Source organism: Lampetra fluviatilis, chromosome 32 (genome assembly GCF_964198595.1).
Source record: "Lampetra fluviatilis chromosome 32, kcLamFluv1.1, whole genome shotgun sequence".
NCBI lineage: Eukaryota > Metazoa > Chordata > Hyperoartia > Petromyzontiformes > Petromyzontidae > Lampetra > Lampetra fluviatilis.
The window spans coordinates 190,327-217,828 of record NC_136306.1 but is presented as its reverse complement, the minus strand read 5'-3'; the positions used below and the strand labels follow the sequence as shown (position 1 = coordinate 217,828).

General features: G+C 49.1%; 2 protein-coding genes across 2 annotated transcripts in view; both read left to right on the top strand.

The window, feature by feature from the left end:
* NEURL4 (neuralized E3 ubiquitin protein ligase 4) overlaps positions 1-19,542 on the top strand; it is an 82,374-nt gene extending 62,832 nt beyond the window's left edge. Inside the window, exons 28-31 of the mRNA XM_078871207.1 lie at positions 12,599-12,734; positions 14,207-14,316; positions 15,405-15,576; positions 16,863-19,542. Coding sequence (XP_078727333.1) covers positions 12,599-12,734; positions 14,207-14,316; positions 15,405-15,576; positions 16,863-17,166 — 722 coding nt within the window. The 3' untranslated portion in view covers positions 17,167-19,542. The remainder of the gene's footprint in view (positions 1-12,598; positions 12,735-14,206; positions 14,317-15,404; positions 15,577-16,862) is intronic.
* Positions 19,543-22,766: 3,224 nt separating this feature from the next.
* On the top strand, positions 22,767-27,502 carry LOC144943794 (uncharacterized). The gene is made up of 2 exons (XM_078871636.1): positions 22,767-23,562; positions 27,364-27,502. Exons 1-2 carry the CDS (start codon positions 22,849-22,851, stop codon positions 27,376-27,378), a joined length of 729 nt encoding a protein of 242 aa, XP_078727762.1. The 5' UTR covers positions 22,767-22,848; the 3' UTR covers positions 27,379-27,502.

Below are 27,502 nucleotides of genomic sequence, written 5' to 3'. Positions count from 1 at the left end.
GGGGTGTTGTATATTTTTATAGCAGCCGGGTCGGCTGCGAGCTATGTGGTAGGGGGTGATCTAGTGGTGGTGTTGACGCGCGCCGACCGTGAGAGTGATGGATCACGGGGCGGCACGGGGTGCGGGGTTGGGCACGCGTTGTGGGCGTGGTATGGACGCGCGCGCCGGGAGTGACGGATGACGGGGCGGCGCGGCGTGGGTGGTGAGGCACGCTGAGATGTGGGAAAACAGGATCGTAGCGAGTGCCCAGTGATTGGTCAAATAGGATGGGTGCTCTCAGCGACGTCCGCAGGTGGGGTATAAAGGGGGACGCGCGAGAGCACTCGTGGTTGTTAACCAGTTGAAGATCGAAGACGGAGTTGAAGAGATAGTGCCCCGAGACCCCTAGTCCCGCTGTCCTTGTAGGGACCGGGGCCCTGTGTGGCTCGGAGGCGAGACTGTGGGACCCGTGGTTCGACGCCCACGTGGGTCGGGACTGGGGGACCCACAGTCGAGACGGACACCCCGGCAGGGTGTGTCCCGAGTAGCTCAGTGGGTGTTTGTCACCCGAGTAGCTCAGTGGGCGTTAGTCGCCAGAGTAGCTCAGTGGGCGTTAGTCGCCAGAGTAGCTAAGTGGGTGTTAGTCACCCGAGTAACCAAGTGGGTGTTAGTCACCCGAGTAACCAAGTGGGTGTTAGTCACCCGAGATACTACAGTGGGTGTTAGTCACCCGAGTAACCAAGTGGGTGTTAGTCACCCGGGTAACCAAGTGGGTGTTAGTCACCCGAGTAACCAAGTGGGTGTTAGTCACCCGAGATACTACAGTGGGTGTTAGTCACCCGGGTAACCAAGTGGGTGTTAGTCACCCGAGTAACTGAGTGGGTGTTAGTCACCCGAGATACTACAGTGGGTGTCAGTCGCCTGTGAACCGAAGTTGGTGAAATAGAGAGTGTGCTACCCGTGAAGTCGTCTCCCGCCGAGTTACTACATTACACTTGCGATTATGTTAATGTGTGTAGTTATGATAATTAGGCTCAGCTTCGTTTATCCAGTGTTATATCAATCAGGATAACACGATTATCATCGATTAAACGTTTATCGATTATCTTAGTGTGTTTATGTTATTTTAGGTCTCCATTTTCATATCTCATCACAGGATACAGTTATCAAGAATAAGACAGTTTTGCATGGACTTGGAAGGAACACTCGATATGCTTCTGTGATAACAATTTGATTCTAAACAATATGTGACATTCTAACATGCAGGTCAAACATGCGTCAATAATTCATGAGCAAGATTATGCAATTAACGAAAATGGATGACTAAAACACTTCTAACAATCGTAACCTCTACCTTTCCACCAGGCATCTCATTAGTTCCCTCATGTATCGATCACAATCGGCGACTGGCCGAGTTTGAAAACAAGCATGACACACTTCATATGGCGGTAATAAAGCACTTATTGTATCCCAGAGGCGAAAGTATATGTCAGTAGATTCATCGGCAAGTATAAAATCCTTTTAACGGAATGTTTGAGTCAATGGTGGGTGAGGGCGTGTGTGGTGGTATGAGAGCCAATCTGGCTCTGTTTTAATTAATTCTTCAGCGAGACTCTGACAAAGAAACCGGTTTGACAAGATATTCTCTGTGCTTCCTTGAGCCTGTGGGTGTGGAAACGATTCAACCGATTAGGAGATTCCTCTGTCCGTGCGAGTTGCAGCCGAGACTTTCTCCGCTGCGAGGTGAGCGGCGGCGCTTGGCGGCGCTCGGTAGCTGACGGCGCGATGGCGCCTCTCTGCAGCTCTGACGGCGGCGCTCGTTCGGAAGACTTTGACTCTCTTTCTCCACTGCGGGATGACGAGTCGGTTTTGGTTGATGCTGGTTGATCTGGGTGTGTATTAGACACACGGCGCATTCAACAGCGCTGTCCTCCTCCTCACAGCCGTTTGACCAGGCTTTCTCCACTGCTTCGCGCTCTCTGCTTTGCTCGCTTGGCGATCTCCGCCTTTCCTGCCGGTTGTTCGCTGGTCGTCACTTTGACGAGGAGCGATGCTTCGTTCGTGGCAGGGTGGACGTTGGCGTCTTTGTTGTGGCTTCACTCGCAGCTCGGCGACTCAGGGTAGCGATTCTTCTCAGGTGGTGCAGACCTCGGCTTGTTGCTGCACGTCGCTACCCCGCGAACCTCGTCATTCTGGATGACGAAAACTTCTTCGTTGTCGGCGTTGAGATGAGATGGGGCCGACGCCCCGTGACGAGATGGGGCCCAGAGCCCCTGACAAGATGGTTTGAATGGATTTTTCCTCGGCTTATATCGGGAAATTCCACTCAGTTTTCCCGAGTTGTTCAAAGGCTGTCATAAAACCTTCCTGTGGGGGTGAAGTTGTGTGTTCGTGTGTGTCGTGTCCGTCCGTGTGTGTTTGTCCGTGTGTTTTAGTCCGTATGTTTATTAGCTTTGAAGACCAGCTGTGTAATCGTTCTGGGAGGAGGGGTGGGGGCCTCGCGACGGCGCCACCTCATTATCCATTAACCAGACCGATGGTCCGCGTTCGCATCGAGTTATATTAAAAAAATATTCTAATCCATGTTTTTGTTACTGAATAATATTTGTCGCGAAAACCTACGCGTTAAGCGAGCTTAATTATTCCCTCCCTTGCTCGGGGATCATATCTTTTGTCTCACACAGCTTAAGTTGTTTTGGTTTGGAAGTTGAAATGCGATTTATTTGTTGCTTGGTTCCATTGTGACTTGATTGCGAGCGACCCTGATTATGCCGTAACCGTGTTCACGGTGTTTCATCATGGCCTGATCTCCCCATAAAAATGTTATTTGCTCGCGTGTGCAATTTTTGCTGTCCGTGTTGCGAGAAGACAAAGACGGTTGTTTCCACGGTGGAAGCACCTGGCGCATGCGCTTATTTATTTATCTTCGGAGGCATGTGTTCCAACCTTTATTGGGGCACTCCTGGCCCCTGGTGTGTGGGTGTGGAGATCCTCTTCCGGAAAACAAAGACGGCCGTGTTGCGTTTGGTTAATTATGAGAGACTTCTCCGCCCTTAGCTCCTCTAGGAGATCCACTTTAATTCCGTACTTATTATTTGACTTCTTGTGATTATTTAATCTGATATCCCGGCTAGGAATTTTTGTTTTGGAGCGACCCAAGCCATAATTATTCTTTGATGCTTCGGCCCGGCCGCGTAGAAACTACCAAGTGTATATAATGTCTGTATGGAATTAATACATGAGGATTCAAACCCGTCTGTGTTTTTTTTGTTGTCGATGCTATTTCCTTTGTTAAGAATATAATTATCTCTTCCTCCGTGGTGCCTGGTTTTGTAAGAAAATGTAACGAAAGGATGTCATTCTAACCCTCCGCCTGCCATTCCCCCCTCCCTTGTTCCTCTTGTGTGAAATTAGGGGAGTTTTTATGACCCTTATTGCCCTCTTTCATGCCCTCTAGTCTTTTGAGGTGAGGTATGCGCATCTGTGGAAGTGTGGGGGCGTGTCCGTTCCCACGTTGCCGCGTGTCTATAAAAAAACGATATTATATATGTTGGTAGAATAATTCTTTAAAAAAATAATATTTAAAAAAATAAAAAGGGGGTATATACACAACAGTCCGCCCTTTTGAAAATTATCAGGGGTCGATTTGGCCACTGGCGAATTTTCAAACAAAGTAATGCCCCCTTTTTTGTCATGAATCCCATCAGCCGCCCTTACTCTCGGCGGTTATTTCTTACGACGCGCGTGCACGTATTACGATCTTAACCTGGTTACATTTGAAATAAGCAAATAAAATAAACAACACGTTAAACATCGATAGTGCGTTACATCGGTTCTCATCCATCATAACTACGGCGAATATTCATTTTTGTTTTTGTTAAATCCTGGGAAACGCTAGGTAGCGGTTTCGGACGCATTTCTTACGACGCGCGCGCACGTATTACGATCTTGATATGGTTACATTTGAATTGAGCAAAGAAAATTAAACAAACGTTAAACATTGATTTTGCGTTACATCGGTTCTCATACATCATAACTCCGACGAATATTCATTTTTGTTTTTGCTTAACATGGTTACATTTGAATTAAGCAAAGAAAATAACAACACGTTAAACATCGATATCACCAGTTACATCGGTTCTCATATATCATAACTCCGACGAATATTCATTTTTGTTTTTGTTAAATCCTGGGAAACGCTAGGTAGCGGTTTCAAACGCATTTATGCGTTACCTTCCTCATGTTGCCTGGTTTACCACTTATCACTTTGATAATTCGATCACGGTTTTCGGGTTCGTTTTTGTAGTTTCCTCTCTCACTCTCTCGCGTCGTGGGAGTGTGTGGTGAAAAATTGTGCTGCACATAACCAGAATTCGCGCACACGACCAACTTTGACACTTGGTTCGTGGCATTCGCTCTCTCTGCGATCACATGCACATTTGCCGAGTCAGTGTGTCGATTTAATTCTGTGCCTCGTAATGTTGCCCTCTTTGTTTTTACGAGTGTGTTAGATTCCAACACCATTCCCGATATGTCATGAACATTCGTCTCAATTTTAGCACTCCGATCCGCATAAATTTTGGTTTCCCTTGGATATTTTTCATTCAAAGGCTCACGCCTGCGCTCCTCAGGGCGTGTCTCTGTGTTCTCTCTTTGTCTCTGCTGTCTGTTATCTACTGTCCGATCACACTTCAATTCAGCCCTGTCCTTGCATTCGATTTGCGCGTCATTTACGGGAGCACTGTCCGCGTTTCTTACCGCATCGTATGCATTTGATGTTTCCCGGTCGTGGTGGTATTTGCCCGCCCTGTCACTTGCAGCCTGCTTTAATTTCCCAATGAGGCCAGGATTTAACAAAACTTCAGCGTGCGTGGCGCGTATGGGCTGCTCGCTCTCAATCACTGTGGGTGGTTCATCACGTATTTGGACCGCATTCTGTGTTATTCCTCTATTCCCTCCTGGTATAGCCGGTGGAGAAATTGGTCGGAATTGGACCGATTGTGTTTGACCTCCCATTCTGCGATTCTCCTGAATGTTCGCATCCATACCTCCGCAGTCTGTGTACCACCTTCCCGCTAGATGGTTATCTTGCCATCTTTGTGTGTAATTTGAACCTTGCGTGTGTCGTGGGATGGGGTGTTGATATGGTTCTGCTCTGAACCTCTCCCTCCTACGATTCTCGTACATTTTTGGCCCAGTGTTTTTCTCATTTGGGTGCCAAATTTTTCCTGGATTGTTACTTCGCCATCTTTGTGCGTAATTTTGACCTTGCGTATGTCGTGGCATGGGGTGTTGATATGATTCTGCCCTTGGTCTCCACATTCTGCGATTCTCCTGAATGTTCGCCTCCGTACCTCCGCAGTCTGTGTACCACCTTCTCGCTAGATGGTTATCTCGCCATCTTTGTGAGTAATTTTGACCTTGCGTGTGTCGTGGCATGGGGTGTTGATATGGTTCTGCTCTGAACCTCCCCCTGCGATTCTCCTGAATGTTCGCCTTTGTGCCGCTCTCATTCTCGTGCCCCCCTCTCTCTGGGTTATTTTGCCATGTGTGCGTGCGTCTTTGCTCCTCCCTGCATTGTGGGACTGCTCGGTGATTTTTATTCCTCTCTGAGAGGCTGGGTTCCTTATCCCTCTCCCTGTGTTCTGGATCCGAATTATGATTCTTAGCTCTGTATAACCATGCCATGTACGCCTTGCTCTCTATGCGGCGTAAGGATGCGGTTTCTGGATTCAAAACCATTTTCACCCTTTCTGTAATCTCTGGGCTCAAGGATTCAAAAAACATAATTTTGAACATTTTATCTCCTTCGTGGTATTGATTCACATCGCCTGCGTAATACGCTCTTTTAAATTGTAAAAGGTAGTCACGTGGGTCTTGGTCCATGCCCTGGGTCATCGATTTTACCGCATAAAACCTCTCAGTGAGTGTCGAATATTCTCCAAACTTCCGAATCACTGCCAGGCTCAGTTGTTTAAAATCATTTCTAACCTTGTGTGGTAGTGACTTTACCCATGGTATAGATTCTCTATGTAAGCTTCGTTTCAACAAACTCGCTTTTTCATCCCGTCTCCTCAGCCCTCTAATCATTGTCTCCTCTTCTACTGTTGCGATATGTGTGTGTATATCCATAGTCTGATTGTTTGGGTCAAAATCGGGAATTCTGACAAGAGCCTTGTCCATCAATTTAAGGGTTTTACTGTTGAATAGGTATTCCGAAAGTTGATCGCCGTCAGCGTCATCATCAAACAAGTTATCATCAGGCAATCTGTCACTTTGGTCTGTGCTGTGTCGGGCGTGTTTCAGCGGCGTGCATTTTTTGTGTGCGCGCCCAGTGCTGTGTCGCTCGTGTTGCCATTTCCCTTCAGTTTTTGCCTCTGCCCTTAGTGAAGAATGTCCTGGTAGCTTTACTTTAACTTTTGTGCGATCAGTCCCTGGACTCTGTCCACGTACCCAAGAGTGTGATTTAATGTTACTTCCATATTTATTCTGTGGATCAACGTCTGTGAGTTTCGCTGGTGTCGCGAGCACTGATTTCTCTTCCCTCTCGAGGGTGTGAGGACATTTCTCCTCGTTTATTAGAGACGATTTCTCTCCCGTTTTCTTTCCAAAATTTTCCTCATTCCACAATCCCTGTCTGTATGGCTGTGTGGGAAGACATGAGTCCTGTCCTGCCTTCTCTGCAGTTTTTGCATCGTGTTCGCCTTCGTTACATTTTATCCAGTCAATTAGTTTCCCCCGAGGTGTGTTCGTGTTATCGATACAGCTCCCTTCCCATATGTCTCTCTGACTGTACTGCTTTGTAACAGATCGATCGGTACGTTTTAATACGAGCTCCCAGTACCCCGTAACCCATTCAAAAATTATTTTTAATCCAAGCATCTCAAGTGTGGCGGGAGTTACTTTGACATTTCCTTTCAGAGTGCATATAAAACAATTATCTCACAGAGTGTAGTCAATTTGACTCGAGCAATTCTGTTATATTCCGATTCAGAGTGCGTACCTCTAACCGCATTTATCACAGGATGCAATCGGTTTGATACGATATTATCTTAATTCCACTGTCTCTGTTTCAACCTGCTATTCTGGGTTTTAACCTTAGAGGGCGTTTTTTTTTGTTTTACGCCCGTTTACAATCACCATGCAATGTTCGATCCCGATATTCTGGTTAACGCGTAGTGATTCATTCCATCATCCATGCAAAACACTGTCTGCGAGAGATCCCGGACGACGCCACCCATTATGTTGTATGTGTTGGGTTATGAAATTTTGATTAAAATTTGTTTTTTAAAAAATGCGCAAATTGCATTAATTATGTTAATGTGTGTATTAATATGCATAAATTATGATAATGTGAGTAATTATATGCATAAATAATGATAATCACAGAGATAATCGGAGTAATTTATGCGGATGCTTGCGATTATGTTAATGTGTGTAGTTATGATAATTAGGCTCAGCTTCGTTTATCCAGTGTTATATCAATCAGGATAACACGATTATCATCGATTAAACGTTTATCGATTATCTTAGTGTGTTTATGTTATTTTAGGTCTCCATTTTCATATCTCATCACAGGATACAGTTATCAAGAATAAGACAGTTTTGCATGGACTTGGAAGGAACACTCGATATGCTTCTGTGATAACAATTTGATTCTAAACAATATGTGACATTCTAACATGCAGGTCAAACATGCGTCAATAATTCATGAGCAAGATTATGCAATTAACGAAAATGGATGACTAAAACACTTCTAACAATCGTAACCTCTACCTTTCCACCAGGCATCTCATTAGTTCCCTCATGTATCGATCACAATCGGCGACTGGCCGAGTTTGAAAACAAGCATGACACACTTCATATGGCGGTAATAAAGCACTTATTGTATCCCAGAGGCGAAAGTATATGTCAGTAGATTCATCGGCAAGTATAAAATCCTTTTAACGGAATGTTTGAGTCAATGGTGGGTGAGGGCGTGTGTGGTGGTATGAGAGCGAATCTGGCTCTGTTTTAATTAATTCTTCGGCGAGACTCTGACAAAGAAACCGGTTTGACAAGATATTCTCTGTGCTTCCTTGAGCCTGTGGGTGTGGAAACGATTCAACCGATTAGGAGATTCCTCTGTCCGTGCGAGTTGCAGCCGAGACTTTCTCCGCTGCGAGGTGAGCGGCGGCGCTTGGCGGCGCTCGGTAGCTGACGGCGCGATGGCGCCTCTCTGCAGCTCTGACGGCGGCGCTCGTTCGGAAGACTTTGACTCTCTTTCTCCACTGCGGGATGACGAGTCGGTTTTGGTTGATGCTGGTTGATCTGGGTGTGTATTAGACACACGGCGCATTCAACAGCGCTGTCCTCCTCCTCACAGCCGTTTGACCAGGCTTTCTCCACTGCTTCGCGCTCTCTGCTTTGCTCGCTTGGCGATCTCCGCCTTTCCTGCGGGTTGTTCGCTGGTCGTCACTTTGACGAGGAGCGATGCTTCGTTCGTGGCAGGGTGGACGTTGGCGTCTTTGTTGTGGCTTCACTCGCAGCTCGGCGACTCAGGGTAGCGATTCTTCTCAGGTGGTGCAGACCTCGGCTTGTTGCTGCACGTCGCTACCCCGCGAACCTCGTCATTCTGGATGACGAAAACTTCTTCGTTGTCAATCTTAATTTTTAGAACTTTCGTGACTGCATGAATTATTATTTGTTTCTTTCGGTTAAGTCACGTCTAAAGATAAAATAATAAATTAAATTAAATAATAGAATACGACGTTTCGATTGCAACACAAGCAATCATCATCAGGTATAATGAAATAGCGACATAAAATCTAACCAGAAAACTATAGACAGACATATTAGCAGACAGATATCACCAAGATACATAGAGAGAGCAACACAAGTAACAGAGAGAGGTGGTCGTCTCTGTGGGGTGGCCTTAAATAGACAGAGGAGGGCGGACGCAGAGAGAGGGAGGGGGGTTAGAGAAAAAAATTAGCATATCAATGAGTGGACAACAAAACGTGGTGCTGCAAGTGCGATGACACGGCAAGCAAGCCTGAAAATCATGAGAAGGACACACTAAAATTAAATAACCTAGTAAAATATCGAAATGTAATCTAATACAACACAGAGGGTCGGTCAACACACAATTAACGCATAGCCTGGTTGATTACGTATTTCAAACATTGCTAAGTTAGAATTTAAGTGTGAACATTCCAAAGAAAGGACACAGGCAGAGAGAGAGCAAGTAGTCAGAGAGAGAGAAAAAAGAAGATAAGTTTAAAACTTCCCCGTAGAAGTGGTTCAATCTTAATTTTTAGAACTTTCGTGACTGCATGAATTATTATTTGTTTCTTTCGGTTAAGTCACGTCTAAAGATAAAATAATAAATTAAATTAAATAATAGAATACGACGTTTCGATTGCAACACAAGCAATCATCATCAGGTATAATGAAATAGCGACATAAAATCTAACCAGAAAACTATAGACAGACATATTAGCAGACAGATATCACCAAGATACATAGAGAGAGCAACACAAGTAACAGAGAGAGGTGGTCGTCTCTGTGGGGTGGCCTTAAATAGACAGAGGAGGGCGGACGCAGAGAGAGGGAGGGGGGTTAGAGAAAAAAAATTAGCATATCAATGAGTGGACAACAAAACGTGGTGCTGCAAGTGCGATGACACGGCAAGCAAGCCTGAAAATCATGAGAAGGACACACTAAAATTAAATAACCTAGTAAAATATCGAAATGTAATCTAATACAACACAGAGGGTCGGTCAACACACAATTAACGCATAGCCTGGTTGATTACGTATTTCAAACATTGCTAAGTTAGAATTTAAGTGTGAACATTCCAAAGAAAGGACACAGGCAGAGAGAGAGCAAGTAGTCAGAGAGAGAGAAAAAAGAAGATAAGTTTAAAACTTCCCCGTAGAAGTGGTTCAATCTTAATTTTTAGAACTTTCGTGACTGCATGAATTATTATTTGTTTCTTTCGGTTAAGTCACGTCTAAAGATAAAATAATAAATTAAATTAAATAATAGAATACGACGTTTCGATTGCAACACAAGCAATCATCATCAGGTATAATGAAATAGCGACATAAAATCTAACCAGAAAACTATAGACAGACATATTAGCAGACAGATATCACCAAGATACATAGAGAGAGCAACACAAGTAACAGAGAGAGGTGGTCGTCTCTGTGGGGTGGCCTTAAATAGACAGAGGAGGGCGGACGCAGAGAGAGGGAGGGGGGTTAGAGAAAAAAATTAGCATATCAATGAGTGGACAACAAAACGTGGTGCTGCAAGTGCGATGACACGGCAAGCAAGCCTGAAAATCATGAGAAGGACACACTAAAATTAAATAACCTAGTAAAATATCGAAATGTAATCTAATACAACACAGAGGGTCGGTCAACACACAATTAACGCATAGCCTGGTTGATTACGTATTTCAAACATTGCTAAGTTAGAATTTAAGTGTGAACATTCCAAAGAAAGGACACAGGCAGAGAGAGAGCAAGTAGTCAGAGAGAGAGAAAAAAGAAGATAAGTTTAAAACTTCCCCGTAGAAGTGGTTCAATCTTAATTTTTAGAACTTTCGTTGTCGGCGTTGAGATGAGATGGGGCCGACGCCCCGTGACGAGATGGGGCCCAGAGCCCCTGACGAGATAGTTTGAATGGATTTTTCCTCGGCTTATATCGGGAAATTCCACTCAGTTTTCCCGAGTTGTTCAAAGGCTGTCATAAAACCTTCCTGTGGGGGTGAAGTTGTGTGTTCGTGTGTGTCGTGTCCGTCCGTGTGTGTTTGTCCGTGTGTTTTAGTCCGTATGTTTATTAGCTTTGAAGACCAGCTGTGTAATCGTTCTGGGAGGAGGGGTGGGGGCCTCGCGACGGCGCCACCTCATTATCCATTAACCAGACCGATGGTCCGCGTTCGCATCGAGTTATATAAAAAAAAATATTCTAATCCATGTTTTTGTTACTGAATAATATTTGTCGCGAAAACCTACGCGTTAAGCGAGCTTAATTATTCCCTCCCTTGCTCGGGGATCATATCTTTTGTCTCACACAGCTTAAGTTGTTTTGGTTTGGAAGTTGAAATGCGACTTATTTGTTGCTTGGTTCCATTGTGACTTGATTGCGAGCGACCCTGATTATGCCGTAACCGTGTTCACGGTGTTTCATCATGGCCTGATCTCCCCATAAAAATGTTATTTGCTCGCGTGTGCAATTTTTGCTGTCCGTGTTGCGGGGAGACAAAGACGGTTGTTTCCACGGTGGAAGCACCTGGCGCATGTGCTTATTTATTTATCTTCGGAGGCATGTGTTCCAACCTTTATTGGGGCACTCCTGGCCCCTGGTGTGTGGGTGTGGAGATCCTCTTCGGGAAAACAAAGACGGCCGTGTTGCGTTTGGTTAATTATGAGAGACTTCTCCGCCCTTAGCTCCTCTAGGAGATCCACTTTAATTCCGTACTTATTATTTGACTTCTTGTGATTATTTTATCTGATATCCCGGCTAGGAATTTTTGTTTTGGAGCGACCCAAGCCATAATTATTCTTTGATGCTTCGGCCCGGCCGCGTAGAAACTACCAAGTGTATATAATGTCCGTATGGAATTAATGCATGAGGATTCAAACCCGTCTGTGTCTTTTTTTGTTGTCGATGCTATTTCCTTTGTTAAGAATATAATTATCTCTTCCTCCGTGGTGCCTGGTTTTGTAAGAAAATGTAACGAAAGGATGTCATTCTAACCCTCCGCCTGCCATTCCCCCCTCCCTTGTTCCTCTTGTGTGAAATTAGGGGAGTTTTTATGACCCTTATTACCCTCTTTCATGCCCTCTAGTCTTTTGAGGTGAGGTATGCGCATCTGTGGAAGTGTGGGGGCATGTCCGTTCCCACGTTGCCGCGTGTCTATTAAAAAAAACGATATTATATATGTTGGCAGAATAATTCTTAAAAAAAATAATATTAAAAAAAATAAAAAGGGGGTATATACACAACAGTGTGGCCCTGCTGTGTGTGTGGCCGTGCTGTGTGTGGGGCCCTGCTGTGTGTGGCCGTGCTGTGTGTGGGGCCGTGCTGTGTGTGTGGCCTTGCTGTGTGTGGCCGTGCTGTGTGTGTGGCCGTGCTGTGTGTGTGGCCGTGCTGTGTGTGTGGCCGTGCTGTGTGTGTGGCCCTGCTGTGTGTGGGGCCCTGCTGTGTGTGGGGCCCTGCTGTGTGTGTGGCCGTGCTGTGTGTGGCCGTGCTGTGTGTGGGGCCCTGCTGTGTGTGGGGCCCTGCTGTGTGTGTGGCCCTGCTGTGTGTGGCCCTGCTGTGTGTGGCCCTGCTGTGTGTGGCCCTGCTGTGTGTGTGGCCGTGCTGTGTGTGGCCCCGCTGTGTGTGGCCGTGCTGTGTGTGGGGCCGTGCTGTGTGTGGCCCTGCTGTGTGTGGCCGTGCTGTGTGTGGCCCTGCTGTGTGGGGCCCTGCTGTGTGGGGCCCTGCTGTGTGTGGCCCTGCTGTGTGTGTGGCCATGCTGTGTGTGTGGCCGTGCTGTGTGTGGCCGTGCTCTGTGTGGCCATGCTGTGTGCGTGGCCGCGCAGTGAGCCGACCCTTGCCGTGCTGTATGTGTGTGGCTGGCACACAGGAGGCTTCTTCACGCCGTGCGTGTCGTGCTTCTGCACGTCATGTTGCCACCTACGTGACGATGAAGCGTACCGCACGAGGGGAGAACCACCACGGGACTACAGCCTGCCTCTCGGATGGGTACACTTCACCCTCCGGTGAGTACTGCATGTGCCAGCCGAGCGTGTCCGTCAGCCCCTGCTTCGTGGAGGGGTCGCTGCTTCTCCTCAACTGCCCCTGCTGTGTGGAAATCCCTCTGTCCTGATATCCGTGATATTGAGTCGAGACATTTCCACTTTATTTTCTCCTCATGATCGAGTACCATTAGCTCAGATGGTAGAGTGCTCGCGAAGCATGCGAGAGGCAGTGAGGTCTATGTCCGCATCCAGCACATGAACTACATTGGGGCAGTGAGTGGCGGCAATGCGTTCGCCACTTGTTGCAGAGGTTAGAGGTTAGAAACTGGCAGGCCACCTTTCTTAATCCTGCCGATATATTATCCGTAAATTACTCGCCTCCCGCTGCACAGTGGGCGAAAAATATCTCTTGACTTCATTGGAAACGAGAAAGGCCATTGTGTGTTGGCGCCATTGTCCACATTTGCTACATTTGAAACATTACCCACAAGTGATTCGATTGAGACAACACACCGCAACATCGCCCCCCGACTGTGACGCTACTGCAGACTATGTGAAACATGGTGCCTTTGTGATAACCTTGCGCTTTAAGAAATGCCGCGACTACCAAATTACAAGATTATTATTACGTGGACTGTTCACCCAGATAGGTGCTCGCTAACAGCACTTGACCTAAAAGTCTATTGGGGCTATAAGGGTGATCTTTGTCTTGTCAGGCTTTAACACTCTCTGTCGACCCGTATAGCGTCGCCTTTACAATAGATGTGCCGTGTTGTTCTCTATTAATATGATTCTCAGTCGTACTCAATCAGAGCATATGACATCTCTGTCATTTTATGCCAATGATTCTCTCAAACCTACAAGTCTCTACTCATACTCTTTGGTTCTTTCGGTAAAGTCACGTAGTTAGAAATAAAATATAACAAATCACGACATTTTGATTGCAACACAAGCAATATTCATCAGGTGTGACAACCACAGCAAGAAAAAAATTGCTGAAGTGGTCTCTGTATATTAGAACTGAGTTTAAAGCTATAACGCTAAATTATTAATATTAATTGTAACTATTATGATGCAATTTTTATTTTTTGTTGCACTAGTCATGGTGATCCACATCTGAAAAATATTGAAGTTAACATCTCAACCATGAACACCTTTATTTTAACTTGTATACAGGCGTTACAAGTTTGGTATGATCATGCTTATAGTCTATGCTTGTGTCCTCATGGTAGTGTATGTGGGTACTTGGGTATGCGCATTTTAGAGTGATATTCTGCTCTTATGAGCGTTGAGGCATTGTTGCTCATCTTTACATCCCTGAGCCTGTGGTTAAAATTCCACAATCCTATGGCAGGAGCAAGGCTATCCATAGAACAATGACTGTTGACTTCTCCAAAAGTGGTACTTATTTGATCAACTCCAGAGGGATGATGGGCTGTATGTATGTTGAACTTCTTTCTGACACCTTCCATGTTTCCTGTTGAATGTGTCAGGACGAATCCCCGTAGCGACGCGACCTTCCTCAAGCGGTGGCACGTAGCTTATCATGGGGCCAGCATAGGTGATGTTCGGCGCTCACTCGACCACGGAGAGCTGTATGCAGGTTCGCTGCACTACTGTGCACACATACCACTCACAACACGTACCCTGCACCCACACACACCACTCACAACACATACCCTGCACGCACTTACGAAATGCACCATGCACTCACACACCTCACTCAGAACATGTACCCTGCACTCACACCCCACTCACAACACGTACCCTGCACTCACACCCCACTCACAACACGTACCCTGCACTCACACACAACCCTCACACACCCCACTCACACGTACCCTGCATTCACACACAACACTCACACCACTCACAACACGTACCCTGCAGTGAACACACACCCCACTCACAACACGTACCCTGCACTCGCACACACCACTCACACCACTCACACCACTCACAACACGTACCCTGCAGTGAACACACACATCACTCACAACACGTACCTTGCACTCGCACACAACACTCACACCCCACTCATAACACGTACCCTGCACTCACACACACCACTCACAACACATACCCTGCATTCACACACAACACTCACACCACTCACAACACGTACCCTGCAGTGAACACACACCCCACTCACAACCCGTACCCTGCACTCGCACACCGCACTCACACCACGTACCCTTCCACTCACACACCACACACACCACTCACAACACGTACCCTGCAGTGAACACACACATCACTCACAACACGTACACTGCGGTCCACACACTCACCACTCACAACATATGCCCTTGAGTGCACACACACTACTCACAACACGTACCCTGTTGGGCAGACACTCTAACACACCACTCAACACTTATCCTACTCACAAAACTAACCACGCTCACTGTCACACTCAGTACTAAACCGGGACTGCAGGTCACGTGACGTGTATTATCAGCATTAAATTGCAGCCCGCAAGCCTGCATTGCTTCTCACAGTGTGAGTTAATTTTTTTCTCTTAAGTTGTTCAAATGTAGAGAGATCCCGCAAAGAAACTCGTGATGCGCAGGGACGGTCTATCTACCCATTTTCTTTGAATAACTCATTTTCCACGTACGGTTTGTGTGTGTGTCATGCCTCTATCCAGCCTTACAGCCCTGCAATTGTGTCCCATCTTTGCCCCCCCAGCTTCAAAATGCCCCCTCTTTGCACAGAAGATGAAGACAGATGAAAGCGGTGCGCACACGGCCACTGAAGGCCAGGCTGCGGTCCAGGGTGACGTCGTAACGGGGCTGCTCACGGCGGCCGTGCGACTGTCTCCATCTCTCCCGCATGCGAGCCGCGACTGCAGCTACATCACGTGCGTTGCTCTGTGCGTTTAGACCAGGGTTGGGGGACCTTTTTTCTGCCAAGGGCCATTTGGATATTTATAACATCATTCGCGGGCCATACAAAATTCAATTTATGTTGCTATGAAAAAAGCGCCTAGATTTATTGAATTTCGAGTCGTACGGTTGCCTTGGCAGGGCCAGACCAAATGATTTCACGGGCCTTATACGGCCCGCGGGCCGGACGTTCCCCACCTCTGGTTTAGACGGTCGTTCGTGCGTGTGTAGTGATGGGAGCGGTAGTGTAGTAGCTGTTTGCACTATGCTGCGCTACAAAGCTGCGACCCGAGTTAAATTCCCATTCACGACCCCTCGGTCGACTCATCCTCAAATCACAAATCAGTATCTGGTGCGGTGTGTAAACATCGCCACCAGGGAGACCAAGGTGGTCGGGCATGGTGCTGGCCACCCATCCCCTCGTGTGCCGTGCTGGCCTTCAGAGGCGTTCGATAACAGCACTTTCCCCAACAGTCTGTTAAGGCTATATGGGGGACCTTTATCTTTGTGTACGAGGCGGTGACGTCGCCTAGTAGGAGCCTATTTGCCGCTTGTTGCAGGGCGACCGCCAGTTCGGGCCCGGCGGTCACACTGGTTATTACCGTGGGTGTACTCGCTGTAGCAAAGCACACGCTGTCTGCTTCAAATTGGACTTTAAAATCCCGTTCTGTCATTCTAAAATAGTAGGCTATTGTGTGTCGGTGTCATGGTTCAGATTTTATAAGTTTCTAAAGTTACTTTCAAATTACTCAATTGGGATTCTACCCGAGCCTCTAACTGGTGAAAGGCAATGTCACCTTGACTTAAAGCAGGGATAGCTAAAAAATAAAATGCTCAGCTCTGTTATTGTTTTCCTACCAGGGTAGTTAAAATTGGTTGGTTTGCATTGCCGATAACTGGACATTTTTTTTTAAATAATTTTCTTCTGCGCATATAGGAACGTCTCGAGCAATCAGCATAACAATACACCCTGCTACGTGAGAAACAATTGTAATTTAAGTTTCTCAAATCACCCCACCTCTCTCCACTCGCCACAGTCGAAACAGCAGGTCGGTTGTGGTGGGGTAAAGTGTGGTGGGGTAAAGTGTGGGTACACCCATCTCTTCCTAATAAAATCCACTGGAAACATTTACTGGTTTTTGACTTTAGGAACCAGTATTCGATTATCAAACAGGTTATCATTTAACGACCTTACTCCCTTTGCCAATTCTCTTTCCTTCGCTTCAGCCTCATCCGCACGGCATTGCCTTTCTCTCTCTAGGTTCCGCGACCCCAAGACTCAGAGCATGCACGGGGCTCGGGTGGCTTTCCAGGTGTGCGTGCGGCCCGGAGCTTACAAGTACAGCGCTCACCCGGCCGTGAACACGGGACACGCCGCACACTCCTTGCAGCCCGCACGCAGCGCGCACGCGTTGACGAACACGTACCCGCCGCACACACAGTCTGCCGCCACGCACTCGAACATACACGCGCCCGACACGCGCTTCCCCAGCTCGGAGATTGAGTGGTTCACCAAAGAGAGGGGCTCCACCATCATCACAGCCTTGCTCATTCGTGTGGAGTGACCGTTTTACAGACGCCACTTCCGAGATCCTTGGACGTATCGCTCCCGGCCGATTTTGTCCGACAGTTGTGCAGCGTGAATTATGCTACCACGACTGCGCGATTTCCGAGCAAACGCGTAAAAGACACAGCGGTTTTGCTCTTCTCGGAGCCATGCGATTGTCCTGAAGCAGCTGTGCTCAGTCGACTGTGGTGACTGGCGATGATGGAATTAAGTGACGCTGAAAATAGCAGGAAGCAACTCGTTTACAGCATGGTGCAATAGCGAATATTTCACCAGTAGTTACCTTCCTAGAGGCACCAGCCTGTAGATTTGTGTACAGTTAATGACCTAGATATTTCTGCCATATGTGTAACACCACTGATGTCTACGGAATTTTACTGTTTAATACTCGGAGTCAAAAGCTCGCCATGAAACTTGCTAGTATTTATTTAGCCTAATAGCAATATTTGTTTAATGGGGCAGTATAGCAGTTGCAACAAGTGGCGTTGGAAAGGATGCCCTTGACCTCGATAAGCACTCTGACTTTTCATTAAAGATGTTGATTAGTATTATGTCCTTGGCCGATACGAACAAGCACGCTCATCGTTATCAGTGCAGGACCATGGCCAGGTTGCATCCTTTTGATGCTCGGATGCAACAAAAATGAGCCCAGAACCTCGTGCTCTGACAGGTGGCCCGAGAACAACACAACACGTTGAATTACAAACACACTTTAACATTCGTGAAAATCTGAATAAATTACCTCGTACACAGGCCCTGTGAGTTTACGCATTGTTTTCCGAAACCATCTGTATATGGGGATCATACACACAGGCTGGGTGACTGCACAAATGGCTCAATATACCACGTGTACTCCAGAAGGCTTAGGACATTTATCTGCATGTGCATTCATAATCATAGCCCACTCATAACGTTGTTCCGGTTTCTGAGCTTGTGCATTTTAGAAGCTGATTTTTGAAGCCGAATATTTTAGGCAGAGAGCAGATTCTCACAGTTGGCTGCACGCACCGGCTGGACAGGGAGCGGGGGGTCGTTCATCCTCCCTAGTGGATCACACGGACGGTCTTCCTTGTGCGTGGAGCTGCCGCTTCAGCGGTCCCCGCTGTCTCCACAGCTCAGTGCGAGCCTCAGCTGCAGCCCTTTGTTCCCACCTCCGCTGCTTTTTTCTATCCTGCCCACAATGGGAATCTTGCAGACATTAGTATCAATAACCACTCTTCACTTTGGGGTTTAGCGACCAAGGGGAATGTCCAACAGTAGATGGCGGGATACTACTCGAGCGCATCAATGGCACTGTGTGAGTCTACAGCCAGATTGTGGGATACTGTTAGGGCAGATCTTGGAGGTCATGTGTCTCCCTGTGCAGCTGCTCCGGATATGTTGGAGAACAAAAAGCGTTGGCAAGCGAGGTGCGGTTGTGGCATCAATCGCTTTGTCCATGATGACATCTAGTTGGTGATGTATTGAGAGGTGGCAGTCAAGTCCTAGACATGACGATCGATGTGAATTACGTTCACTCTCGAGGTTGTTACCCTTCGCAAGTGCCTCACATTGTCACAGCCACGTGTATTGTTCTGGTGCCTTATGCATTAAATTATTGGAACGGAGCGTGGAGACGATATGAGACTGGTTTTAAATGGCATTGCACCACAATTTACACGGTTGAACCTTTTAAAATAAGCAGTCGTCGTTCATTGAACTATTGCCAACATGCAAATGTTGCAACAGATTTATACTCGTGCGCGTGATGGGACATGGCTGCTAGAGGTTGAGCGCAGATTTAACCGCATACAGCACGTGAGGTGACGCGAGCAAGCGCCACGTGGGTGCATGCGCAGCACACGTGTGTGTGCACCCGCTGCGCATGCACGTGTGTACCACATGCTTACCCCACGTGCATCGTCGTGTTTGCCGTGCGTGCACGTCAGTGGGCTGGCTAGTGACGTGCAATGATTCTCTTTGCTATTTATACAAAACGGTCGTATGTGTAACATAACCAAGTACAGAGGGAGCGACGTTATTAATACGTACGTTTATTTACAATTGCTTATCCGAATGATTTATTGAACGCTGATTGTTAACGAAACTGGAATTGTTGGTGTCGTGTGCAATAAAGATGAATATTCACGTTTCTTCACGTGGAACTATTGTGCATTTTATCCGTTTAAAAGGTTGTGTAGTTAATGATTTTATATGTGCGTGCATCTAATGTAATACAACTTGGAGAATACTAATTGACATTCAATAAAGATTGTAAAATGTTGTCTTTTAAAAGATAAACTCAAACATTTTGCCCGATAAGTTATTTGACGTATTGTTTATATTGGCATATTCTGCACCGAACATGCTTTGTTGTCATTTCCAGTTGTACGTTGTATGATGTCAACAGAGCATCTAATCCTCAACAGCCATGCTCATTCCACTGCTAGATAAAGGCCTCCCCAAACCATCACATCTCACGATCCTGCGATGTAATCTGGCTAGCACCTGTAATTGAGCTGATTTCATTGCTCCATCTCCCCGGATAATGTTCCGTTCCGTTTCTTCTGCTCCATCACTGCTCTTGACTACCGGTCTCCATCCCTTCTGATGACGTGTCCTGCACAAGTCCACCTACGATATCTCCACAGTTTGGATTAGGCCTCGGCAAGGTAAAAGGTAAAAACAACGAGCCTACATTTAACCTACCTTTTACCCTTACCCCATAAAAATTACCCGATTACAGGGTAATTAATGGGGTAATACACATGAAAAAAGTTTATAACAGGTAAATGCTAGGAATAACGCTTTATTCATATAGAATACTGTCGATTCCAATTTTAAATGGAGGCCACAGATTGCGCCACGGAGCTTTTAGCGAGCAGTAAACGGTACTTACCAGGTAATACTTCGCGCTACCTTTACCCTACCCTTTACCTTACCCCTTGGCATGTCGACACTTTTACCCCGTGAAAAGGGTAAATTACCTTACCTTGCCGAGGCCTAGTTTGGATTATGTCTTTGACCTCCGTATTGTCTCAAATCTACGTGTAACTCAATAAACTAATTAATATTAAAAGTAAACTCATAAAACGTTGCTGGTACATTGCGTTTTGGGAAGATTCTTGTGAGGAAAAGGCACTGTCCACTTAGCAATACATGGGGCAACGGAGTGGCGAGATGTTGGCTACCTCGCCTGGTATACAGGAGGTCTTGGGTTCGATCCCAAGGCCTGTATATCGCACCTCCGATTAGCACGGTTCGCTACGTACAGTGTGAAAGAAGTTCAACATTTATACTTAAGAATTTGCATGTTCTCCCCGTGGTCACATGGATTTTTCTCCGAGTTTCCAAGTTTTTACATCCACATTTAGAAACACGCGTTTAGAATATTTGGCTGCTATAAATAAAACATCGAAATTAGATTTGGCACGGTACATAACATACAAAAGGTTATATTTGGTACTAAAGATGAATTACCGAAGCTACCAATAGGAGCTGTGTACCTTATTAATTGCTCCTGTGGCCAGGGCTATGTTGGTCAGACGGGACGAATGATTAACATAAGACGAAAAGAAAATATTAAATGCCTACAAACATAACTGTCGTCAGTTGCAGAACATGCGTGCCAACAAGAACATTCAATTGATTTTGAGAATGACGTTTTGTGTAAAACTCTTACTGGTCAAGTCTACTTCGAGAATCTTTTAAAATTGAGAGAATTACAAATTAATTTAACCATTCTGATAGCTACAGGCTCAGTGCCGCTTGGAAGCGTCGTATTAAGTATTACACCTTAATTGCATGCCTTTTCAGGGTATCATTTGCTAATTAACTGTCACTAACGCAACCGATAATTATATTTTATGTACGTACTGCATATTTTCAGCTTAACACAGTCTATTGTAATTTTCATAATCACAATCCCTACGTGTTAAATTGGCTGCTATAAATTTCCACGTGCTAAACCAACTTCGTTGAGCTATCATTCTAAGAAGTGCATATGTTTGAACTTCTTTCGCACCGTACGTAGCCAACCGTGCTAATCGGAGGTGCTAATCTAAGTAGAATGTGGAGTACATTTTTATGAAACGTATGTAACAAAAGTTGCATTTCGTGTGGGGTTTTTTTAGTGATAGGAGGAAATCGGAGAACCAGGAGGAAACCCATGCAGAACAGGGGGAGACAACACTCCACACAGAAAGGCACCCGAGTCGGACATCTAACCCAGGGCCTTCTCGCTGTGAGGCACGAGCGTTAACCACCGTCGCCCGTGACTGTCGGGCCGTCGGTGACTCTCAAAGAGCGACTCGCGTGTAAACCATACCGAGTGACACTGACACGGTACGAGTGTAGTGGTGATATGCGCTGGGGTAAGGATCGCGTGCCAGCGCGTAGTGATTGGCTGTGTGTGTTGGTGACGCGCGCTGACGGTGAAGGATCATGGGTCAGCGCGGGGTCATGGGTTATGAGGCGGTGATTGGCTGGGTATCGGTGACGCGCGCTGACAGCGAGGGGATTGTGTGGCAGCGCGTGGGGATTGGTCAGCTAAGGAGGTGCTCACGTCGCGGTCCGCATACGCTCCATTTCCCGGGAGCGGAGGCTATATAAGGCGGTGCGCACAGGCGCACGGGGAGTTGGTGACCAGTGAAGACAGAAGACGGAGGAGGAAGAGATAGGGCCCTGAGGCACCTAGTCCCGCTGTCCTTGTGAGGACCGGGGCCCTGTGTGGCTCAGAGGCGGGACCTTGGGACCCGGGGCCGAACGTCCGTGTGAGGGCCGGCCCGCGGGACCCAGAGGTCGTAACCCACGCCCAAGCTGGGGTGGGTCTGTAGGCTCCACGGACGCTACGGGGCTGGAGTGGCTGTGAGCGTGCACCGTGAGCGTGTAGCGCGAGCGTGCAGCGTGAGCCGTAGTAACCACACGTGTCAAGTGGAATGTGCAGCGTGAGTTGTAGTGACCACACGTGTCAAGTGGAGTGTGTAGTGTGAGAAATAGTGACCACACGTGTTATTGTGGGAAGACAAGATTTAATAAAGTGTGCTACCCGTCAAGTGGTTTCCCGCCGTCATTCCGAATACTTCAACTGGCGTCAGAAGTGAAACAGTCTTCCAGGCATGGATACAAGGAAGACTTGTCGGACTCACGGGATTGACCGCGAGGATAACCTCGACGACTCGGGCCAGCTGGCATCAGGGGGAGAGGACGAGGAGATGCCGACGCCGCAGGACCCACCGGGGGCGCCCGACGGGCGGCTGGGGGCTGATGCCGGACTCCGCGAGGCGCACTCCCGTCTGGCAGAGCTGCTACTCGCCGCGGCGTCCATCCTGGCGGAGATCACCACGTCGGGAGGAGCGGGGACGTCGGCGGACATTCAACAGGCTCGCCTCGCAGATTCCCGCCAAAATGACTTGGCAGTTCCCGCCATTTCAACCACGCGGACATCTTTTGGCGGGAACGGCGAGCGACACGTGGCGGGAGTTCTCCAAGCGCACCCGCTTACGTCATCAGCGCGCGCTACGGACCGCCATCAGCCACCCGCCATAGGGGCCGCCATCTTGCAGACCGACGGTGCGGCGGAGAGGAACCACGTGGCAGAGGACGACTTCATCTTCCAGCAGCGCCTTCCCACGTTGACAGCCTCAAGGCGGAAGGCGGGGACTGGGGCGCATTCCAACGCAGGTTTCTGGCGCATCAAGAAATGTCGGCCTGGTCCGACGCTACGGCGCTGCGGGCACTGCCTGCCATGTTGGACGACGACGCGCTCGCGGCCTTCAGGTCCGCACAGAGGTCGGACCGCTCCACGCTTAAGGCTGCGTTGGGCCTCATGGCCAAGGTCTATGGACCTCCTTCGGCTTGTCGCCATCAGTTTTACGAGCGACGGAAGGCGGACACGGAGACCGCGCTCGCCTACCGCACGGCGTTGTTGGCTCTCGCCGACGCCGCGTTCCCTCGTATGGACGAGGAGGGCCAGGATGCGATGGTCTTGGAGCAACTGCTCAAGTTGGCGCAGGACCTGGGGGTCCCCATCAACACGGCCGACGAAGTCGACATATCTTCATTGCGGGTCGCAACAAGTATACAGGCGCACGAGGTCCTCAAGCGTAAACAGGGGGTCGTCTGCACTGCTGCCGTGGCCTCAGCTCCGGGCCCGGTGGTCACCGAGCCCCAAGTCGTCTGCCCACGGGAGGAGGCGTTCACCGCTGGACGACCGGGGGACTGGAGGTCCGGGGGTCGTTCGCCTCTGCGATCGGCCCGAAAGCTGGAGCAACCGAGACCTCCGACGTCCCTCATCACGTGTTACAACTGCGGCCTCCGGGGCCACGTGGCGTCCGGTTGCCGCGCTCCACGTCAGCGCGCCATGGGACCTCGGCTGGACGACGACCAAGGCCCCAAGTCGTCCCTACTACCCCCGGCAAGTCGCGGCACTTCACATGCTCGGCCTACATGCACGACACACATGGGCCGTCGCTTTGCGGCGGAGGAGGGCCGATTAGGGGTCGGGGATTCGGTTCGGAGAGGGGGGTTCGTGCAGGACCGAGGGGACATTAAATGGTCTGAGTTGGGTCACAGAATAGTGGCTGCGTCGGCGGGTTCATCGGTCGTTACGGGATTCATAGACGGGGTCGAGGTCAGGGTGTTAGTGGACACGGGGGCGTCGGCGACTATAATTTCAGACCTCATTTACAACATTCTCCCCGTCCAATGTCGACCTCTGCTTCCGGTGGACGTGCCATTTTACGCGGCAAATGGGGGCTCTTTGGGCATTGTCAGGCAGATTCGGGCGTCCATTTGCATAGGGAATATTAAATTGTCGGGACCTGTTTTCGTCTCCTCTTCCTTAGCAGTTCCTTGTCTGTTGGGCACAGATTTTTTGGCTAAAATGCCCATTAAAATTCTCATCGATCAACGTTGCATTGAGCTACCATCGGGTCGCCGTATTTCTTTTTTGTCGAATCCTACGGAAATTCGGACGGCGTGCGCTACGATACAAGCGCTGGCGATACAGACCGTGCACGTGCCCCCGGGTTCGCAGATGTTGATTCCCCTCCGGTTGAGGAAGCCATTGGATGGGGAGACCTCGGAACAGGGCGTGCTTTTGGGTCCATCAAATAGGGCTGTCGGAGGTCTGGATTTGTCGGTGGCTCACACGTTGGTTCGGGCTGACAAGGACCCGTTCGTTATGGTTCTAAACGCTGGTTCGCGGCCGGCCGTTATTCAGCAGAGCACTGTGCTTGCTCACGCGGCACGGGTCCCTGCGGAAGAGCGCCTTGTTGCACATGTTGATCCAGTCCCGGCGCAGAAAATTCGATCGGGGGAGGACCTTGAATGGGTCGATTCGCTGTGTGCGGACTCAAAGGATTTGTCAAGGGTACAGTTGGGTGCCCTGCGTGCTTTGCTGATAGAATTCTCTGATGTGTTCAGTAAGCACAAATATGACATTGGGTTTACGGACCTGTTGCGCCACCATATTGAAACAGGCGATGCGGCACCGGTCAGGCAGAATCCCTTCCGGCTGAGTCCTGCTGAGAAGGAACACGTTCAGTCGGCCGTCAACGATATGCTGGCGGCCGACATCATTTCGCCTTCTTCCAGTCCTTGGGGAGCACCTATCGTGCTGGTTAAAAAGCAAGACGGGTCCTTGCGATTTTGTGTAGATTTCCGTCGCCTGAATAAAATCTCCGTGGCTGACGCGTATCCGCTCCCCAGAATGGACGAGTCCCTCGATGCATTGTCTGGTGCGCGATATTTTTCTACTCTTGATTTATTATCGGGATTCTGGCAGCTGCCACTCGACGACGAGTCTAGACCTAAGACAGCATTTCGGACTCCAGGGGGCCTGTTCCAGTTTAACCGGTTACCCATGGGACTTCACTCCGCTCCCGCGACGTTTCAGCGCCTTATGGAGTTGGTTTTGTCGGGTCTGCAATGGGATACTTGCTTGATTTACCTAGACGATGTCATTGTTTTCAGTAAAACGTTTGAGGAACACCTCCAGCGGTTGAGAGGGGTGTTCTTGCGGATTCGATCGGCTAAATTAAAGTTTAAACCGGCCAAATGCCATCTTCTTCGAAAGTCCGTGAGATACTTGGGCCACATTGTCGATTCTTCGGGGATCTCTACCGATCCCGCGAAGATGAACTGTGTCAGTTCATGGCCAACGCCCACGTCGGTTTCTGACGTACGCAGTTTCATTGGTTTTGCTTCCTACTACCGCCGATTCGTTGAGCATTTCGCCACCATTGCAAAACCCTTGCACGCTCTAACGGCAAAAGGAGTCAAGTTCCGATGGGGACCGGAGGAGGAGGCCGCGTTCTGCTCCCTCCGGGACGCCTTGGTGGGTGCCCCGCCCTTACGTTATCCTGACTTTACAAGTCCCTTCTTGCAAGATACGGACGCTAGCAATACGGGCATTGGGGGGGTGCTCTCACAGGTCGTTGGGGGAGTCGAACGGGTGGTCGCCTATGGTAGCAGGGTTTTGTCGCCAGCGGAACAGCGCTACTGCGTCACCCGTCGCGAGTTGCTGGCTATTGTTTTTTTGTACAGCAATTTAGACCGTATCTCTATGGCCGTCATTTTACGGTCCGGACGGACCACGCGGCGCTTCAGTATTCATTGAGGGTCGCCCAACCCTCGGGCCAATTGTCACGGTGGTTGGAAGTCCTCCAGGACTATCAGTTTACGACCACTTACCGTAAGGGGTTGCGCCACACTAACGCGGATGCCCTGTCGTGATTGTCGCCTTGTCCCAAATGTGCGTGCTTAATGGGGTCGGCGCGCTGAAAACCGCCAGCTGCGGTAAGCGTGGGTGCGTTGGCCGCGACCGCGGATGCGCCGATTGGTGACGTTCCCGCTACCCCTCAGGGAGGGGACTCGCTGCTCTCACTGTCTCTGATTGAGTGGGGCCGTCTCCAAATGGCTGACAGCTCCCTGCTAGCGTTGCGTCGCAGGGCGGGGGGTCCCGAGGAGGGCCGGAAGCGAACTGGCTCCTGGCTGCTCAAGCAGGGCCTGCTAATGAGATGGGACAATTTGTCCTGGCGGCACGCACTCGTGGTGCCTTCCGCTATGCGGGGAAAAGTTGTCCTGGCCGCACACGAACGCCTCTTGCATTTGGGGGTAAACAAAACGCTTGCTCTGCTTCAACGTGACTATTATTGGCCGGGGATGGGGAGCGATGTGGTAAATATACTAAAGGGTTGTGTAGACTGCGCCAGACGGAAACCACCGCCCGTGGCGTCAAATCCACCGCTGCAATCTATTCAGGTCTCGCGCACTAACGAGCTCGTTGCGCTCGATATTTTGGGGCCTTTTCCAGTCACGCCTAGGGGTAACAAGTACCTGTTGGTTGGTGTGGAATACTTTACCCGGTGGCCTATGGCGTGGCCACTCGCCAACCAGTCGGCGGCGGCTGTGACGGACGCCTTTGTCCAGGGCTACGTTCTGGACAAGGGGGCTCCCGAACGCTTGCTGACCGACCAGGGAAAGAATTTTTCGAGTAAATTGCTGCAGGAGGTGTGCGACCTTTTGGGTACTAAGAAGGTGCGTACCTCCCCGTACCACCCACAGACGGACGGGATGGTGGAGCGACTCCACAGGACTTTGACTTCTATGCTGTGCCAGCAGGTGTGCGAGGCACATGTTGACCTGCAGGTCCCGGGGGTCCTCACCGCGTATAGAATGGCCCCCCATGCAGCAACGGGATTTTCCCTATTTTATCTGATTTATGGTCGGGAGGCCGACCCGCCCATGGAAACTCAGCTGGGTCTTTCCGCGGCACGAACGAATTCAAAATTGGCCGAACATATTAAATTTAACATTGCTAAGCTGACCGAGGCACGGGAGGCCGCACGGCTTAATTCGAGGTCTCGCCAAATCGCCAACGAGCGCTTGCGTGCACGGAAGGTGTCCGTGCACGACTGGAAACCGGGCGATAGGGCCTGACTGCACTGCCCTCAGGCACCTTTGGCTACGTCGCCTAAATTGTTGAGGCCATGGCGGGGACCCGTGGAGGTCGTGCGAGTTGCACGCCCCCAGTGTGTTCAGATAAAATGAGGAAAGCGCCGTTGGTACGTCCACCCCTCCCGGCTGAAACCGTTCTCGCCTCCGTATGGCCTCCCTTTGTGTCGTGAGGACCGAGCATGTGACGTGACCGACGACCCGAGGGGGGAAATATCTCCGCCTGATCCTCACATGTCTCCGCCTGATCCGCTCCCAGGTGGCTCGGAACTGACAGCTGCCGACCACCGGCGGCCGGATCCCCGCGACACGGCCGGTCCTTCCAGGCCCGATCCGTGCCTTCCGGGGCTGCCGGAGCCACCAGACGGTCGTCAGCGTCCCGTCCCGTACGATGGACC

Excerpts from the sequence above, each read along its gene's own strand:
- LOC144943794 (XM_078871636.1), top strand. The coding sequence starts at position 22,849 with ATGTCGGCCTGGTCCGACGCTACGGCGCTGCGGGCACTGCCTGCCATG.